The 18112-nt window shown below is 43.4% G+C and overlaps 1 protein-coding gene across 1 annotated transcript; it reads left to right on the top strand.

Moving 5' to 3' along the window:
• The first annotated feature begins 7480 nt into the window (after nt 1-7480).
• On the top strand, nt 7481-14307 carry LOC128331040 (vomeronasal type-2 receptor 26-like). The gene is made up of 4 exons (XM_053264405.1): nt 7481-7687; nt 8294-8497; nt 10886-11012; nt 13406-14307. Exons 1-4 carry the CDS (start codon nt 7481-7483, stop codon nt 14305-14307), a joined length of 1440 nt encoding a protein of 479 aa, XP_053120380.1.
• Nucleotides 14308-18112: the final 3805 nt, after the last annotated feature.

Here is an 18112-nt window from a genome sequence, read left to right as displayed (position 1 = left end):
GGGTGCCAACTACCACCCCAAACCCAAAGCAGTCGGAGACTTCTATGATTTTTAATGGATTTTTAATTTTTTTAAAATTTTGCCCATTATTCCTTATGTGGAGTACCTAGGGGCAAAAAACCCTGGGGTGGGTGTAGGCACCCAAGGGTGCCTACTCCCCAATGAATGGAAAAGCAACTGAACACTCCTGTGATTATTAATGATTTTCTGAAGATTTTTTCAATTTTTGTATTCCTCCCATAGAGAATAATGGGGATTTGAAGATGCCCCATTATCCACCTTTCGGGGATGCCAGGGCACCACAAAGTGGGTCTAGGGGCATGGCAGGGCTGGCCTCCACTCCCCCAGGCACTCCCAGATTGATAGGATTTATTGTCAATTAATCAGGAATTTTTAAAGAATTAATTTTTGGCTCCATAGACATGCATTGGCTCCATAGGAAATCATTGCCCGAGCCTTTCCATTCAGAAAGAACACTGTGTTCCCTTTCACCTTAATAGCTTAATTGCTGTGACCCAGACTCAGAGTTCAGAGCAATAAGCAATTAAGGTCAGTAGGTGAAAAGGCACTCTGTTATTTGCTATGGAGCCAAATCATGTCTATGGAACCAAAATGCATTCTTTAAAGCTCTGGAGTTCACCATCTGCTTTTCCAGGAGAATAGCCACAGGAAGGCCTTGGCTCAGAGGAGTGGCATTGGCACACAAGTTCTTCATGGCAAACAGGAAGGGCTTGAGTGTCGATACCATCTTGGACATGAGCTTTCACTCTGAGTTAGAGAGATCGCAGATGCCCAAGGCCTCATTCCTTACCAGAAAAAACAAGGAAAGCTTTCAAAAAGATCTCTGAAGTCAGAAAGAGGTTCCAACCTCGAATTGGTATGTTAAAGAATGCCAAAGGATAGGTAGTCACTCATCAAGCAAAGATGGAAGGAGTATACTGAAAACCTGTACAGCAGGGATGTCAAAATCTAGGATACTCTAGAAGATATTCTCTACCTGCAAGAACCTCTAGTACGTGAAGATGAAGTTAGATCAGAACTCCAGTCGTTACCAAGTCGGATGGCTACAGGAATTGATGGAATAGCTACAGAATTATGGCAGGCAATCAGTCGAGTTTGAAACAGCGAGTGGAGATTTTAGAATTTCAATCATGAGCTAGCAAACTAAAAATTTATGGCATGGGGGAGGAAGTAGGAAAAGAACATCTTCAGCAAGAGATTGGATCTCTCCTTTTACAATTTTTGGGGCTTGATCCGGAAGTTTACAGAGTGAACTCCAGGTATGCCTGAGACAAGGATTTGCCAAGAGATATTATGATAAAATTCATGAACAGACAGAGTTAAGAGGCAATTTTTCACACAGAAAGAGACTCTCCCTAGGAACATAAAGGCAAACGGATTGAGATTGTACCTGATGTCCCTGTCGATACTTTAAGGAAATGCTAGGAATTAAATTTTTTTACTGTCGCTCTCCAGGAAAGAAGAATCAAGTATAGATGGGCCATACCTTTTTCTTTGGAGGTTTTTATGGACCATGGAAAGGCACAGGTATACACCCCTCAAGATGCAAAATGCTGCCTGGAACCTTTGAACACAATGGATACTTTAATCGTACCAGACAAAACCCAGGGTGAAGAACAATCAGAAGATTTCAAATGGGACCAAGCTTCAGCTTATTGGTGGGAGAGGAAAGACAGAGAGAAAGTAGAAGGGATAAAATATTTTTAATGAAAATAATGTTATGGATGAAATAATTTTTTTTCTGTGAATGTCAATGGACTAAACAATCAGTTTAAGCGGAGAACATTCTTTCTGAAATTAAAAAATGGAAAAGCAGATATTATTTGTCTTCAAGAAACCCACATCAAGTCAAGTAATATGAATGTATTAGATTGCAAACCCCTGGGTCAGAGTTATGTTGCCTCCGGACACGTTAAAAAAAATGGAGTGGCGATTTATGTTAAAAACCAATCTTGGATGCTAGAGGAGAAAATACAGGATACTACTGGCAGATACATTATATTGAGGTTCCAAACCCAACAGCTGCAAAAGATTACAATTGCCTCAATCTATGCTCCAAGCCATAATAAGACCCAGTTTTCCTTGCCCCCTCATGGGGTTTTCTCCAAGGCCATGGGGTGGGGTCCGTGGAGGTTCCTCCTCCACCTACCGGCCTATGTTATGCAGTGCATCACCCTGTTCAGGTATTCTTCGGCCGTTTCCTTGCCTTCCCTCCATTGTGTCGGCTATTTTGGAGGCTGCCGCGCAAGCCCAATAGGCCTTCATAGACCATTAGGCCATTCATAGACCTACTACAAAATGGCCACTGTGATGGAGGGAAGGCCTGGAAATGGCCAAAGTATGCCTGAATGGGGTGTGTGTGTGTGTGTTTGTTACTGCATAACAGAGGCCAGCGGGGTGAGGGGGAACCTCTGCAAAATACCCCCCCACAGGCTCGGATACACACACACACACACTTAGATATTCATGAACCCCTCCAAGGCCATGGCGGGTGCCTCAGGGGTGATTCGGTTTGACCCTGAAATGCTGAACTAAACCAGTTCAATGTGAAACTGGCTCAACATAAAACAATTTTGCACATCCCTGTTTACTATTAACTACCCTGCCCTCTGCCCCACCAGCCGCAATGGGCACCAGCCATCACTAAATTCCTACACTTTTGACACAGTTTAAAAGTATTTTATATAAGTACACCTTGTTAAGAAAGATATAATGAATTTTTAAAAGGAGTGCAGAGCCACTGCATTTCCGAAATCCAGTCAATGGATTGTGACTGAAATTTGTGTCTTTTCTCTGGGCATCTGGAACTTGAACTTTGCAGGCCAGCTGCCACTTCCTTGTCCTCTCCATTAAAGGAGAAAATATCAATTATGGAAACTATTTCAGGAAAAATATAAACATTTTCCTAGCAATTTTTCATCTATGATGCCACAGCAAAGGACAAAGCACAAGGGAAATAATTTTACCTCTCGTCATTTTCAGAATTACTAGTTTTCTTCTTGTTCCCCAGTGGATTCCTAACAGCAGTCACAACCATAACCACATCTAAAAGATCCTACATAACACCCCTACCCAACTATTTAGAACAGAATCTATGGATAAGCAGGGCTCTGTCAGGTTTTCTGGGGGTATTTGGGGGGTATATTTGATCCTCCTTGGAAGTGTTCTCTTCAACACATTCTCTCTCAAAATTGAACAGAGGAAGGAAAACCAGTGAGCATATATGCAAATAATAACTTTTATGTCCCATTACAACCCTGCTATTGTGGGAAATTGTGGGAGTAGCATCAAAACATTAGAGAGGAAGGGAGAGATAGCCCAATATGGCCCATTATCCTGCCTCTTTTAGATTAGATAAGCGGTCAGGTAGACAGAGATTTAATATTAAAAGCATATGATGGGTGCACATGATGTAGCTACTTTACTTAAGATAACTAGATCAGGGTCTTGCCATTGGCTGGATGGAAGACTGCCTGGGAGTTCTGTGGTGTCAGAAAGGCACAAAATAAATCTAATAAATATGTTTAAATATCTTTAAAACTGAGATTTCGAGCTGTTTTTGGAGGATTTTTGCATTCTGTTTTGTTTTTGCACACTCGGTTGAAGGTATATATATATCTGTAATTCTGCAGCTATATGTGAGAATTTAAAACACCCAGAAAGGTTACGTTGGAACAAATATCTTAAGAAAAGATCCAATAGTAATTGTAAGAAAAAAACAACTGCTGCAGAAATACCTTTAAATGTTCAGTTGTTACCCTGGAATACCAAGAGCATTGTCTGCCACTGAATTCGTTCTAACAAAATTGGCACTATTGGATAATGATGAACATGGAAACATGAGAATGTGTATTTGCAGAGGAGGCCTTGGCATTAGGATGGTGGTGATAGGCATACTGCTGCTTTCCCTTCTGCCTCATACCGTATGCAAGGCTCATTCCATTAACTGCACCATATATGATGACCCCCTTCCTATACCTCATGCCTTTCATCAGCCAGGCAACCTTGTCATCGGTGTGGTTGCCTCTCAAGTAATCTTCTTTCACGATACTCTTTCTTTTATGGAGCAACCTTCACGGATGCTGATTGATGAACCTCTGTAAGGATGGCTTTCCCTTTTCCTTCTGTAAGATGTTCAGAACATGATAAGAGAAAACAGACCATCACATAAGAGATAAGAATATTTATTTAATCGGTATGAATATGCACTATAGGAGACATTTGGGTTTGCCAAGTATTTTGTTTGTCCTGCCTCTATCTGAAATGCACAATCTATGATGGTGTTTTTCTGTAGAACACCGTTAAAAATGATTGGAATCAATGGAGCTTGCACTTAACAATCACACTGTAGATATTGACCTCCATTAGCTTTAGATTCTGTACTCTTGTTCTTGAATTCCTTCATTTTCTTTTAGCTGTGTCTGCTCCCATTCATCTCCATATTTTCATTTTTCTAGTATGTTTCATATCATGCAGTATTCTAATACTTTACACATAATGTTATCATTGATTCTGTCTGTAGTTTTAACCCCGGTAGCTTTTCTTGTTTGATTCAGAGCCTTTTCAGACAATACAGAGGGCAAACTGGGGACTAGTGCTGAAAACACACTTGATACATTATAACACAATGATCTATAATATATTTTGAAGAATTTGTGGGGACGGTTGTTGGACAGAATGAGGATTCCCACCATTATTGCTGGGGGTTGTGTTTTGCCTCACCCAATTATTCCGAAGGCAAAGTATTGGCACAGATGGTGTTGGGGCAAAACATGATGGCTGTTGCAGGTATCCCGCTGCCTCCTTGGCATTCTGCTTCAGGTGGGATCTCCCTACCTCCCAACCTGGGTGAAGAGTGGGCTTTTGCTGGTCATCCAATAGGGGGCAAAATAGGAATTTTTTTGCTCCCCGCCTGATTGGGCTTTGGTGGGGAGTTTTTTGACTACTCCATTCTGTATTCCATTTTGTGTTCATTAGTTGAGGTAGGTCACAAAGAGAAGGGGCAGTGAGTGTTATTAATGGGGATAGTATTAATGGGGGTTGTACTGGCGAACATGCTTGAGCTAGTCTAAATCAATTGGGTGCTAAATCTGTCCTTAGAGGCCTCAAGGCTCAGGGGCTACAGTTTACACTCATACTGCTTCAAAGACTTCACAACCTCAAATGCTGTGTAGTTTCTGGGCTGGAGTCACTGAAAGAGTCCTGACAAAGATAGTAAAGATGAGTTAGAGTCAGTCTACTGATTCCATGCTTTAAGCCAGGGTGTTGTGCCTGAAAAGGCCCAGGAAGAACAGTTTCTCTGACTTCAGCCCAAGTTAGGCAACACTTCAGTGAGTGGAGTTTTCTTTTCAAATTCCTGTTTACAATTTTATTCATAAAATTGTGGCTCTTTCTATCAAGTCATTGTAAAGTGTCTTTTTTGCCCCATGCCTTTGAGTGTGGGAAGGAATTGATTCTTCTTGCCAGATTTTGCATAAACAACCCTTCCACAGAAATTAGCTGAATAAGCTATTTTTAACGTCAGAATATATGGGGTGAAAGTGGTAAATAAGCTTATTTTATATAAAATTACTTTTCCTGGTCATGATGAGCCTCTCCTACTAGTAAAATATAAATGAATGAACTGGTCCTGAGGCACCATACACTGATTTAATATTTTTGACATATGCTTTAATTGTTGGGGAGCTTCATCAGTCTTGTATGATGGATGGATGGATGGATGGATGGATGGATGGGTTGATTAAGTGTCATCAAGCAGGTGTTGACTCTTAGGGAACACATAGATAGAATCTCTCCAGGATGATCTGTCCTCTACTTGGCCTTCAAGGTCTCTCAGTGGGGCATTCATAGTTGTTGCAATCGAGTCCATCCACCTTGCTGCTTGTTGTCCTGTTCTTTTCCCTTCAACTTTTTCCAGCATTATGCACTTCTCAAGTGAGCTAGGTTTTCCCATAATGTGTCTGAAGTATGATAATTTGAGCCTGGTCGTTTGTGCCTCGAGTGAAAATTCTGGATTGATATGTTCTATGATCCATTTGTGTGTTTTCCTGGCTGGCCATGATAACCTCAAAAGTCTTCTCTAGCAACAAATTTGAAAATGGTCAATACCTTTTCTATCTTGCTTCTTTAATTTCGAGTTTTCAAATTCATAGAGTGTCATGGAAAAAACCATTGTCTGAATGATTCTAATCTTTGTAGGTATAGACACGTCATGGCATCTAAATATCCTTTCCAAGGCCTTCATTGCAACCCTACCAAGTGCTAGTTGGCGGTGTATTTCTTGACTGCTGGATCCTTTACTGTTGATGGTGGATCCTAAAAGGCAGAAGCTACCCACCACTTCAGTGTCTTTATTATTAATTCTGAGGCTGGTTGCTGTACCTGTTGTCATTAGTTTAGTCTTCTCTCAGTATATGTTCAGCATATAAATTGAATAAATATGTAGAAAGAATACATGCCAATCTGGAACCAGTCTGTTTCACCATGATCTGTGTGGTCTATGGCTTCCATGAGGACAAGTTCGTGACATCAGCCACAAGACATCCAAAAGGCTTTAACTTTCTTTTCCCACCTCCCCCCAGCTGACTCAGCATGCAAAGCTGGCTAGGCGAGGGAAGATCAGTTCCCATGGCAGGGCGGGGGAAAGGGATGGATGGGGAATGGGGAAAGATATATGTAAAATACAAAATGTCAAAAAACACTGAACTAAAAAAAGAGACTTTAACAAAAGGTTTATGACCATGTCATAAAGAACTTCGATACTCAGAGAGATCCTGCTCTTCCTTGGTAGCATGTTGAGTACCACCTGACCTGAAGGGCCCATCCTTCAGGAGTACATCAACAATCATTCTATCTTGTCTATCTATGTAGTTTTCCTAGTAAAATATAGGAGTGGTTTACCATTGCCTTCTCCCACGCAGCATGAAATGATTCCTTGGTGATTGTCACTAAAGTGACCATCCTTCCTATATTACTGCTGCCCAATATAGGGGTCTGCTTGCTTTAGCTGGGCAGCTGGGATGACCTTCGTGCCTTGGGTTCCCTTACTGGGACTATACCTCCCGGCATACTTTGCTCATCCCTCCCAGGAACACCCACCACCATCATGATTTACGATGCCTCTGTTTATTTTCAAATTTCAAATAATCCATCCTAAACCATTTGAAGCATTACATGCTTTAACCAGGAATAGAAATTTAAGAAACCATATGAGTCATTTGCTCCAGAAAAAAATTGATAATTATACACTCTCTCCTGCAATAACTTCTATGTGTTAAGGCAAGCAATCAGTTCTAAAACCATACAGAGGTGTGATAATGATTGATGCAAGCATACTTTTTTGGGTGGTGAAACAGCCTGTATCTCTCATTGCAGTTCAGTTCCAAAGATCTACCAGCACATCCTGACCTTGGCATTCACTATACAAGAGATCAATGAGAATTCCCAAATCTTACCCAATATGACTTTGGGTTTCCACATCCTCAACAGCTACTACATCCCAAAGATGGCCTATAAGGCCACTCTGAGCCTGCTTTCCACACAGCATGAATTTGTCCCCAATTTCAAGTGTGACTCGCAGAGCAATTTAATTGCTGTCATTGGTGGGCTTGTCTCTGAAGTCACTGCCATTATGGCCACCATCTATGGCATCTTCAAGATTCCTCAGGTAGGCCATAGTAATGGAGGTATGGAAATTCTTGGGTATATACTTTAATGTTCTTTTTGAATCCACCTGAAAGGTCCTTATACATCTTCTTTCAGCTCACTCATGGATCATTTCCTCTAGCACATGGCAAAAGATTAGTCTTCCCTTTCTTGTTCCAGATGGTTCCAAATGAAGCCCATCAGTACAAGGGGGTAGCCAAGTTATTTCAACACTTCAGATGGACATGGGTTGGCCTCTTAGCTATGGATGATGAACATGGGGATCGTTTTTTGCAATCTGTATTGCCACTGCTTTCTCAAAATGGCATTTGTATTGCATTCATACTAAGAATTCTAAAAAGGACTTATCTGGATGAATACACAAGCTTGATTTTAAAGGAGCTAGAAAGATTTCAAGTTCTCATGGAGACAAAAGCCAAAGTATGTTTTGTCTATGGAGGGCCAACCTCACCTCAGCATTTGAGAATGTTGCTCTTTTTTGCACCCTTCTTCTCATGGCCACCTGTGGGTAAAGTCTGGATTGTTACATCCCATTGGGATTTTGAATCATTGCATATTCAAAGTATCTGGGATATACAAGCTTTTCATGGTGCTATCTCTTTCACAGCTCATTCAAGTCAGCCACTCAACTTCCCACAATTTTGATGAAAATGGAGAATTGGTTGCAGAGTTTGATGTTACAAACTGGGTAACGTTCCCAAATGGCTCTTTTGTCAGAATCAAAATTGGAAGACTAGACCCTCAGGCTTCTCCAGGCAAAGAGTTAATCATTAATGATGACCTGATCGTGTGGCATGGAAGCTTTAACCAGGTGAAGGTTTTCAAGTCTATCCAATAAATGGGAATAGATCCTGTATAGCTATGTCTGAGTTCTGCCTGTCCATCTTCAAATGTGCGGTAGCATTGCATTTTCTTAGCACAGACTTACTGCACATACTGCTCAACGGTACATGATCAACTTGGTAGAGGTAGCAGGTGTGAATGGTCTCCTTTGCTAAGCAGGGTCTGAGCTGGTTTGCATTTAAATTGGAGACTACGTTTGAGGTCTGTAAGATGGGGCCACTCTGGGAAAAACATATGCATGCTTGAGTAAATAAGCTCCCAAATTCTTTCCCTGGCATCTCCCAGCTGAGAAAGATTCCTGCCTATAACCTTGGAGAAGCTGCTGCTGGTCTGTTTAGACAATTCTGAGATAGATGGACTAATGGTCTAGCTTGATGTAGGGTAGCTTCCTATGTTCCTATGAGAACATAAGAACTGCCTTGCTGGACCAGGCCCAAGGCCTATCTAGACCAGCATCCGGTTTCACACAGTGGACCACCAGATGCTTCTGGGAAGCCCACAGTCAAGAGCTGACGGCATGCCCCCTCTCCTGCTGTTACTCCCCTGAAACTGGAAGACGCATCTTGCCTCTTCAGCTGGAAGTGGCAATTCATAGACTTGGCTTCCATGAACTTATCTAACCCCTTCTTAAAGAAGGAGCACTGCCCATGCTCTTGTTTTGAGGTATATAGCTGCAAGGGAGCTGTTCTGCAGGGCAGCAGTGCATGGCAGTCAGGGCTCCATGCATGGAGTTGCACAACACATTGCCCCATTGCACAATTCCATGCACGGAGTCTTTTACACTTAATACTGGCACCCTGTGGTACAGCCTTTTTGCTGTTGTTCACATACATGCAAGGGTGTGGGCAGTACTCAAGCCACCCTTGTACAGTAAATAAGCAGGGGGAAAACGTGGAGATCCTACTTGTACTCTTCGTATGTGTTAGGAGGAATAGATCACAGTTCATGTTTTAACTCCTTATTTGATTGCTTTAAAAAACCTAATTACCTACCTACCTACCTATCATATTTATATATCACCTGATATGTGTATCTCTAGGTGGTTAAATAACTCTAGGTGCCTCTAGGAGCCTCTCAGAAGCACCTAGTTCATCTAAATGAACATTCTAATATAAAGAAAAAACTTTGGTTGAAGATGAGGGATAAAGTATTTTCCATTTTCACTGGTCCTTACTGCACATTTTCCACTTTTTGTAAAAGATGCATGGAAATTGTAAGCACATTAACTCTCACCTCAAACCAAAGGTTTTCTCAGCTTTGTATTTCCCTTGTATTTCTTAAATGCACTAAATTATGCACTTACAGGTTTCTGTGTGATTGTGTTTCTCCTACAATTGTACCTGTATAATTCCACAGGACTTTAAGATGTTTGCTATGTGTTACTGTTAAATATATGGTGGAGTGTGCTAAGCATAATAAGCCTAATAAACTTAACACAAATTAAGCAGCTGGTTATTTATCAGAATTAAAGGGAAATTGTTGAAAGTCCAGTTACATCCTTATCTGGTAATGGCCAATTTCACAAATCTGCTAGAAATGGGAACTAATTCTCCAGAGTAATCTGTGGAACACTAACTGCCAGGAGTAGAGCTATAATAGTGCTGACCGGCTCAAAGAACCCAACAAGCCCGTCATTGGGAAGCCTCTGGGAGGAGTTGCAGAGCTTCCCCCCACCCCGACTCCGGGGCTTCTACAACTGCTCTCACCTTCTACATTCAGCTGTGGCCGGCCACCTCCTTTAGCTGTGTAAGCAGCCACTACCAGGCATCTCCTTTGTCCATGTTTGCCTGGCTAAGTTGATCCTTCTTCCTTCAGCCAAGCCTGGCCAATAGAAGGAGGGTGGGTGCAGTGAGGATCAGAAGGAGGCAGCTGGCAGCAACAGAAGCTGCAGGTGGCTGGTGCTGCAGGAGTCCTGGCCAGGGTACTGGGGAAGCTCCGCGGCCACCTCCTGGGGGTATTACTGTGGGTGCGCATGCACCTGAGTGTGCACTGTGAGCGGGAGAACCACCCAATTTCTGAACAAGGGCACGAATACAGCATCCGTAGACTATCTTTCCAATCTTTAAACCCCACCTTCACTATACAGGGACTGGCAGGCCTATATAATTAGCATGCCTAGGTGGCATAAGGACAAGAAAATATTACCATCAGTGATCAGTGCACCATCAATCTGTTACATGCACTTTCCTTGCCAATAATCAGACAGGGAAGGGCTGGCACCCTTTTTAAAACAAGGAGAACAGTATAAGCTCTGAGATGCTGTTGTTGTTTTGTGTCAAGAACTCACTAGCTGCAGAGCAGCCATTTCCAGTATGCCTTGTGTTGATACTAATCCCCCTTTAATGGTTATGAACAGGTGCTTCCCCTTTCTGTGTGCAATGACAACTGCTATCCTGGCTACAGTCGGCAGAAGAAGGAGGGGGAGAAATTCTGCTGCTATGATTGTGTTCCTTGTTCAGAAGGGATGATATCAGACCACAAGGGTAGGAGAAATGATGCATCTTAGATGGGTCAACTGGCCAGAAAATGATCTAGCCAGGCCTTAGTTTTTGCTTCTCCATCCATTCGATGTATAGAATTAAGAAAGTCAACCTTTTCATGGCAACAGGAGGTGCTAAGGGTACAATGGAAGGGCCACTTTCAAAATGTGACAGACCATTTCCAAGAATAACAACAAAAAACACATATAATGAAGCAGCTGGTGATGTGAGAGAAGAGGAATACCTGCCTTTTGTTAGTTCTTCTCCCTGGATACTGAGATTTGTAAGCATGAGTTTCTTTTGAACTCATAACTGATCCATAAAAATCAGATTGTGCCAAAAGAATTATCAAAAGCAAATCCCAAATGCCTCTGTAATTCAGACGCGGCAACCTGCAGTATTTATTCTAAATAGGCTTATTGTTCAAAACTGTTTATTATTTATTTATTTATTAGATTTATATACCACCCTTCCAATATAGTTCAGGGCTCAATAGCCCAAAAGAGCTCCAAAAGAGCTCACAGCATGATAAAAACAATTAAAACAAATTAACAATTAAAATTAAACTATTAAAACATAATAAAACCAATAAAAGAGCTAAAAGCCCTGAAAATCAGGGCAACAATTTAAAACAATTTAAAATAGTATTTCTGCTGGGAGAGAAATTCCACAGCCCAGGAGCAGCTACAGAGAGGGCCCGACTCTGTGTCGCCACCAGACAAACTGGTGGCAACTGGAGTCGGACCTCATCAGATGATCTTAACGTGCGGTGGGGATCATGTAAAAGAAGGCACTCTCTTAGATAAGTCAGACCTAAGCTGTTCAGGGCTTTAAAGGTAATAACCAGCACTTTGTATTTTGTCCGGAAACGTATCGGCAGCCAGTGTAGCCCCAGAGACCAACCTGGCTGCTGCATTCTGAACTAACTGAAGTTTCCGGACTATGTACAAAGGCAGCCCCACGTAGAGTGCATTGCAGTAGTCAAGCCGGGAGGTTACCAGCTGATACACCACTGTTTTGAGGTCATCCTCTCCAAGGAATGGGTGCAGCTGTTGAATCAGCCGAAGCTGATAGAAAGCACTCCTGGCCATGGCCTCCACCTGAGAGACCAGGGTGAGGCCTGGATCCAGGAATACTCCCAAGCTGTGCACCTGCTCCTTTTGGGGGAGTGTAACCTCATCCAGCTCAGGAAGATCTAACTCATCCCTCAGATTCTGAGCCCCCACAATGAACACCTCCGTCTTGCTTGGATTCAGCTGCAATTTGTTCTCCCTCATCCAGCCCATTACTGCCTGTAGGCAGGCATTTAGAGAATGAGTGCCATTTCCTGAAGATGAAAAGGAGAAGTAGATTGGGGTGTCATCAGCATACTGATAACACCCAGCACCAAATCTCCTGATTACCTCACCTAGCGGTTTTATGTAGATATTTAAAAGCATTGGTTACAGAATGGAGCCCTAGGGGACTCCATATAGCAGCTCCTGCTTTGAGGAGCAACTGTCACCAAGCTCTACCATCTGGAATCTACCTGAGAGATAGGAGCGGAACCACTGCAAAGCAGTACCCCCTATCCCCAACTCCCCCAGGCAATCCAGAAGGATACCATGGTCGATGGTATCGAACGCCACCGAGAGATCCAGAAGAACCAGCAGAGTCACATTCCCTCTGTCGAATCCCTGGGAAAGGTCATCTATCAGGCCGACCAAGGCTGTTTCATCCCCATAACCAGCCCTAAAGCCAGTTTGAAATGGATCTAGATAATCAGTTTCCTCCAAGACTGCCTGGAGCTGGTCGGCTACCACCCTCTCAATCACCTTGCCCAACAAGGGAGATTGGAGATTGGCCTGTAACTGTCCATCACTAAGGGATCCAGAGAAGGCTTCTTTAGGAGTGGTCTAATAAATGCTTCCTTCAAACAAGGGGGCACCCTACCCTCCCTCAGAGATGCATTTATGATATTAACTAGGCCATCTCCAACAATCTCCCTGCTAGACAGAAACAGCCAAGCCGGGCAAGGATCCAGAGAACAGGTGGTAGGCCTCACCATTAAGTCAGCTTTATGTGTGAGCTGCAAGCATCATTTTACCGTGGAGCTACAAAAACTCCAAAAGTGCTCTCTAGGCTTTCTTTAGGGGTAGATAAGGAGCGAGCAGGGTTTTTTGTGTTTTTTTTGGTGTGTGACCAAAATCTGTGTGTTCTATCATGAACAGCTCTTTCAAATTAGGCCTGCTCAACTTCGGCCCTCCTGCAGATGTTGGCCTACAACTCCCATAATCCTTGGCTATTGGCTACTGTGGCTGGGGATTATGGGAGTTGTAGTCCAAAAACATCTGGGGGGCCTAAGTTGAGCAGGCCTGCTCTAAGACATAACATTCTGAAATATGTATTTTTTCCAGACATGGATACCTGTGCCGGATGTCCAGAAGATCAGTATCCCAGTAGGGACCAAAGTCAATGCATTCCCAAAATTATCAGCTACCTGGCTTACAAAGAAACTTTAGGGATGATCTTAGCTACATTAGCTATTTCTTTCTCTCTGATGACAGCTTTGGTACTTGGAATCTTTATGAAGCACCAGGACACTCCCATAGTCAAAGCCAACAACCGCAGCCTCACCTACATCCTCCTCTTCTCCCTCCTCCTTTCCTTCCTCTGCTCCTTGCTCTTCATTGGACAGCCTGGAAAGCTGACCTGCCTTCTCCAACAGACTGCTTTTGGTATCATCTTCTCTGTAGCCCTTTCCTCTGTGTTGGCAAAGACCATCACTGTGGTTCTGGCCTTCGTGGCTACCAAACCAGGATCTGGGATGAGGAAATGGATGGGGAAAAGGCTGGCAAATGTCATTGTCTTTTCCTGCTCTTTTATCCAAGCAGGGATTTGTGTCTTTTGGTTAATTGCTTCACCTCCATTCCCGGATATGGACATGCACTCTCTAAAGGGAGAAATCATAATGGAATGGAATGAGGGCTCAGCTACCATGTTTTACTGTGTTTTGGGTTACACGTGCTTCCTGGCCATCATCAGCTTCATTGTGGCTTTCCAAGCCAGGAAGTTACCAGACAGTTTCAATGAAGCCAAATTCATCACTTTCAGCATGTCGATCTTCTGCAGTGTTTGGTTGTCCTTTGTTCCAACCTGCCTGAGCACCAAAGGAAAATACATGGTGGCTGTGGAGATCTTCTCCATCTTATCCTCAAGCACTGGATTGCTGGGTTGTATTTTCTTTCCTAAATGCCACATCATTGTGCTGAAGCCTGCGCTGAACAATAGAGAGCACTTAATAAGGAGGAAAAAGTGAAATAATTCAAATTTGCTTCTGCATTCTACAGTCTCTTGGGAAATGTTGATATAACAGGAATGCACTTATCCTATGAAAAGTACAGTTCTTAAGGCTTTATTTACCATCTTTTGAACATAAGACATAAGAACAGCCTTGCTTGATCGGACCGAAGGTCCATCTAGTCCAGCATCCTGTTTCACACAGTGGCCCACCAGATGCCACAGGAAGCCTACAGCAGGAGTTGAGGGTATGCCCTCTCTCCTGCTGTTACTCTCCTGCAACTGATACTCAGAGGCATCTTGCCTTTGAGGCTGGAGGTGGCCCTCCGACTAGTAGCCGTTGATATACCTCTCCTCCATTAGGTTATCTAAGCCCCTCCTAAAGCCATCCAGGTTGTTGGCTGTCACCACATCTTGTGGAAGAGAATTCCACAAGTTGATTATGCGTTATGTGAAAAAATACTTCTATTTGCTGGTCCTAAATTTCCTGGCAATCAATTTCGTGGGATGACCCCTGGTTCTAGTGTTATGTGAGAGGGAGAAGAATTTCTCTCTATCCACTTTCTCCACACCATGCAGGATTTTATAGACTTCTATTATGTCTTCTCGCAGTGGCCTTTTTTCTAAACTAAATAGCCCCAGGTGTTGTAGCCTTGCCTCATAAGAAAGGTGCTCTAGGCCCCTGATCATCTTGGTTGCCCTCTTCTGCACCTTTTCCAGTTCTACAATGTCTTTTTTAAGACGTGGTGACCAGAATTATACAGAGTACTCCATGTGTGGCCACACCATAGTTTTGTATAAGGGCATTATAATATTAGCCGTTTTATTTTCAGTCCCCTTTCTAATGATCCCTATCATGGAATTGGCCTTTTTCAAAGCTGCCACACATTGAGTTGTGTGCCACCGAGCTGTCCACCACGACTCCAAGATCCCTCTCTTGATCACTCACCAACAGCTCAGATCCCATCAATGTATACTTGAAGTAGGGGGTTTCCCCCCCAATGTGCATTGCTTTACATTTGCCAACATTGAGCCATGTTTACCATTTTGTTGCCCACTCCCCCAGTTTGGAGAGATCCTTTTGGAGCTCCTCATAATCCATTTTGGATTTCACTACCCGAAAGAGTTTGGTATCATCTGCAAATTTGGCCACCTCACTGCTTACCCCTACTTCTAGATCATTTATGAATAAATTAAAAAGCACCGGTCCAAGTACAGATCCCTGGGGGATCCCACTTCTTACTTTCCTCCATTGTGAAAACTTTCCATTTATACCTACCCTCTCTTTCCTGTCTTTCAATCAGTTAGCAAGCCACATATGTACTTGTCCCCTTATCCCATAACTGCTAAGTTTTCTCATGAGTCTTTGATGAGGAACTTTGTCGAAAGCTTTTTGGAAGTCCAGGTATACTATGTCCATACACTTGATCCATACACTTGTTGACACTCCCAAAGAACTCTAAAAGGTGTGTGAGGCAAGATTTACCTTTGCAGAAGCCATGCTGGTTCTCTCCTGTTCTATGCGCTTTACAATTTTATCCTTGAGGATGCTTTCCATCAATTTGCCTGGAACGGACGTTAAGCTAACCGGCCTGTAATTTCCTGGATCATCTCTGGATCCCTTTTTGATTATGTTACATTTGCTACTTTCCAGTCCTCCGGTACCAGTCCTCTGGTCAATATGGTGATGTGATCATTCATATTTCAGTGAATTTCCGAGCCTCCTGATTGATTATCTTATCCTGAACTGCTTAATCTTTTCATAACAGTGGAGACTTCCTCATAAAACAGGTGGTTTTCTCTCTCTTTTCTGTTGGGGGATTCCTGCTGGTGGATTTTATAACTACCTTAAATAGTAGTTGCTTCCAGTTACAAGTCTTCTTTATCCTAACTATTGGTCAACCTTGGAACATTTAAAAAGATCTCCCCTTTTTCATACATAGATGCCTGTGTCAAATGTAAAGAAGATCACTGTCCAAACATGCACCATTATCAATGCCTTTCCAAAATGTTAAGCTACCAATCTTACAAAGAACTGTTGGGGATGACCTTAGCTATAGTATATTGTGTACTGGGAATCTTTATGAAGGACCAGTACACTCTCATATTCACAGCAAAAAACAACCACAGCCAGGTGCGGGCCGTGAACACGCCTTTGGGGCGGCGGCTGGTGGCTTCTTTAAGTGTAAATGGAGCCGGTGCTCCATGCTGCCCAGCAGCCCCCTTGGTGGGGAATCGCCTCCGTGGGAGCCAGGTAAGTGGCGAAGGCGATTCCCTGCCGCGGGGGCTGCTGGGCGGCACGGAGCACCAGCTCTGTTTACACTTAAAGAAGCTGCCCCCCCCCCCCGCCGAAGGCCCGTTCACGGCCCGCACCTGACCACAGCCTCACTTATATCCTCCTCATCACCCTCTTTTTTTGCTTTCCCTGCTCATTCCTGTTCATTGGGTAGCCTGAAATGGTGACCTGCCTTCTCTGACAAACTGCTTTTGGTATTGTCATTTCGGTGGCCCTTTCCAGTGTTTTGGCAAAAACCATCACTGTGGTTCAGGTTTTCATGGCAACCAAACTAGGATGTGGGATGACTTAATGGGTGTTGGAAAGACTGGCAAACTCTGTAATTTTTTTCCTATTCTTTTATCCAAGCAGGGATTTGTGTGGTTTGGTGGTCATACACTTCCATTTCCTGATATCAACACATCCACTGAATGGAGAAATCATACTGGAATGTAATGAGGGTTCAGCGAGCATGTTTTACGGTATCTTGGGCGATATGAAGCTATTTTATCACCTTCTACATGATAGCCTTTTGTAGTGTGTGGTTGTCTTTGTTCCAACCTACCCGAGCACCAAGGGACAATTCGTGGTGGCTGTAGAAATCTTCCCAATTGAACCTTGCAGTGCAGGATTACTGGGTTGCATCCAGTAATTACTGGGTGGCACCCCCCCCATGCTACATCATCCTGTTTAGACTTGAAATATATGGAGCACTTACTGCATTTACCTGAATCCAAGACTAGGAAGCTATTCACATGAGCGTGCAAATCCAGGCTAAGGGAGCCCAGTCCAGTTTTGCATGGTTGTATGAACCATCAGTATCGTGCCCAATACCGCCTGTGAAGCCTCCTGCTTAAATGAGGTTGAGTGAGCAGCCATGGCAGACACACTTGGGCAGGAGGCCCCCCAGTATTGCACCATGCACTTGCATGGTGCATTGTTGGGACTCTGGGGGCAGGGCACAGCATGGTGGCACTGCCCTATGCCTGACCCCCGGAGTTGCCAGGTGAGCCGTGGGAGAGCTGGAGGCGAGCTGTTGCTTATCTGAGCAAGTGATCAACCTGCTCAGGGAAGCCCAAGTGCTAACCCGCTCTCTCTGCAGACCTCGAAGGAGCTCTTCTCGTGGATTCTAGGTCCCCCCCCCAAGTTCTTTGATTTTAGAAATTGTGGGTTATCTTAAATTTGGAGTCTTCTGCTTTTTGGGTTAAATCCTCCTCTATATTTAAGATGGCCCCCTTAAAAATACAGGTTAAACTTGTATTTAATTTGTACTTTTAAAGGAGTTGTCAAATTCAGAGCTTTCTTTTATATGGGTATATGGTATAGGAAAGGGCTTGAGGGTCATACTTGTAAAGGGGAATCTGGCAAGGATTCCCCTTTACAAGTAAAGGGCATTCGGGGTGTGTGTGGCTTGGGGGAATTTCCATCTATTACCTTGAAAAAAGCGCCACTGAATGGCAGAATGGGGGCTGCATAGCGGGAGGGCTGCAGGGGCTCTTTCCACCTTCCCACCTGCCTCCCAGTGTGGGCCAGTTTGTGGCCCATTTCT

This window comes from Hemicordylus capensis, chromosome 6, assembly GCF_027244095.1.
Source record: "Hemicordylus capensis ecotype Gifberg chromosome 6, rHemCap1.1.pri, whole genome shotgun sequence".
Classification (NCBI taxonomy): Eukaryota; Metazoa; Chordata; class Lepidosauria; order Squamata; family Cordylidae; genus Hemicordylus; species Hemicordylus capensis.
The sequence above is the reverse complement of the archived record's forward strand: the minus strand, read 5'-3'. Positions and strand labels throughout refer to the sequence as shown.

Excerpts from the sequence above, each read along its gene's own strand:
- LOC128331040 (XM_053264405.1), top strand. The coding sequence starts at position 7,481 with ATGACTTTGGGTTTCCACATCCTCAACAGCTACTACATCCCAAAGATG. Across the intron at positions 7,688-8,293 it reads GCATCTTCAAGATTCCTCAG|CTCATTCAAGTCAGCCACTC; the intron begins GTAGGCCATAGT and ends TCTCTTTCACAG. Across the intron at positions 8,498-10,885 it reads GGCATGGAAGCTTTAACCAG|GTGCTTCCCCTTTCTGTGTG; the intron begins GTGAAGGTTTTC and ends GGTTATGAACAG.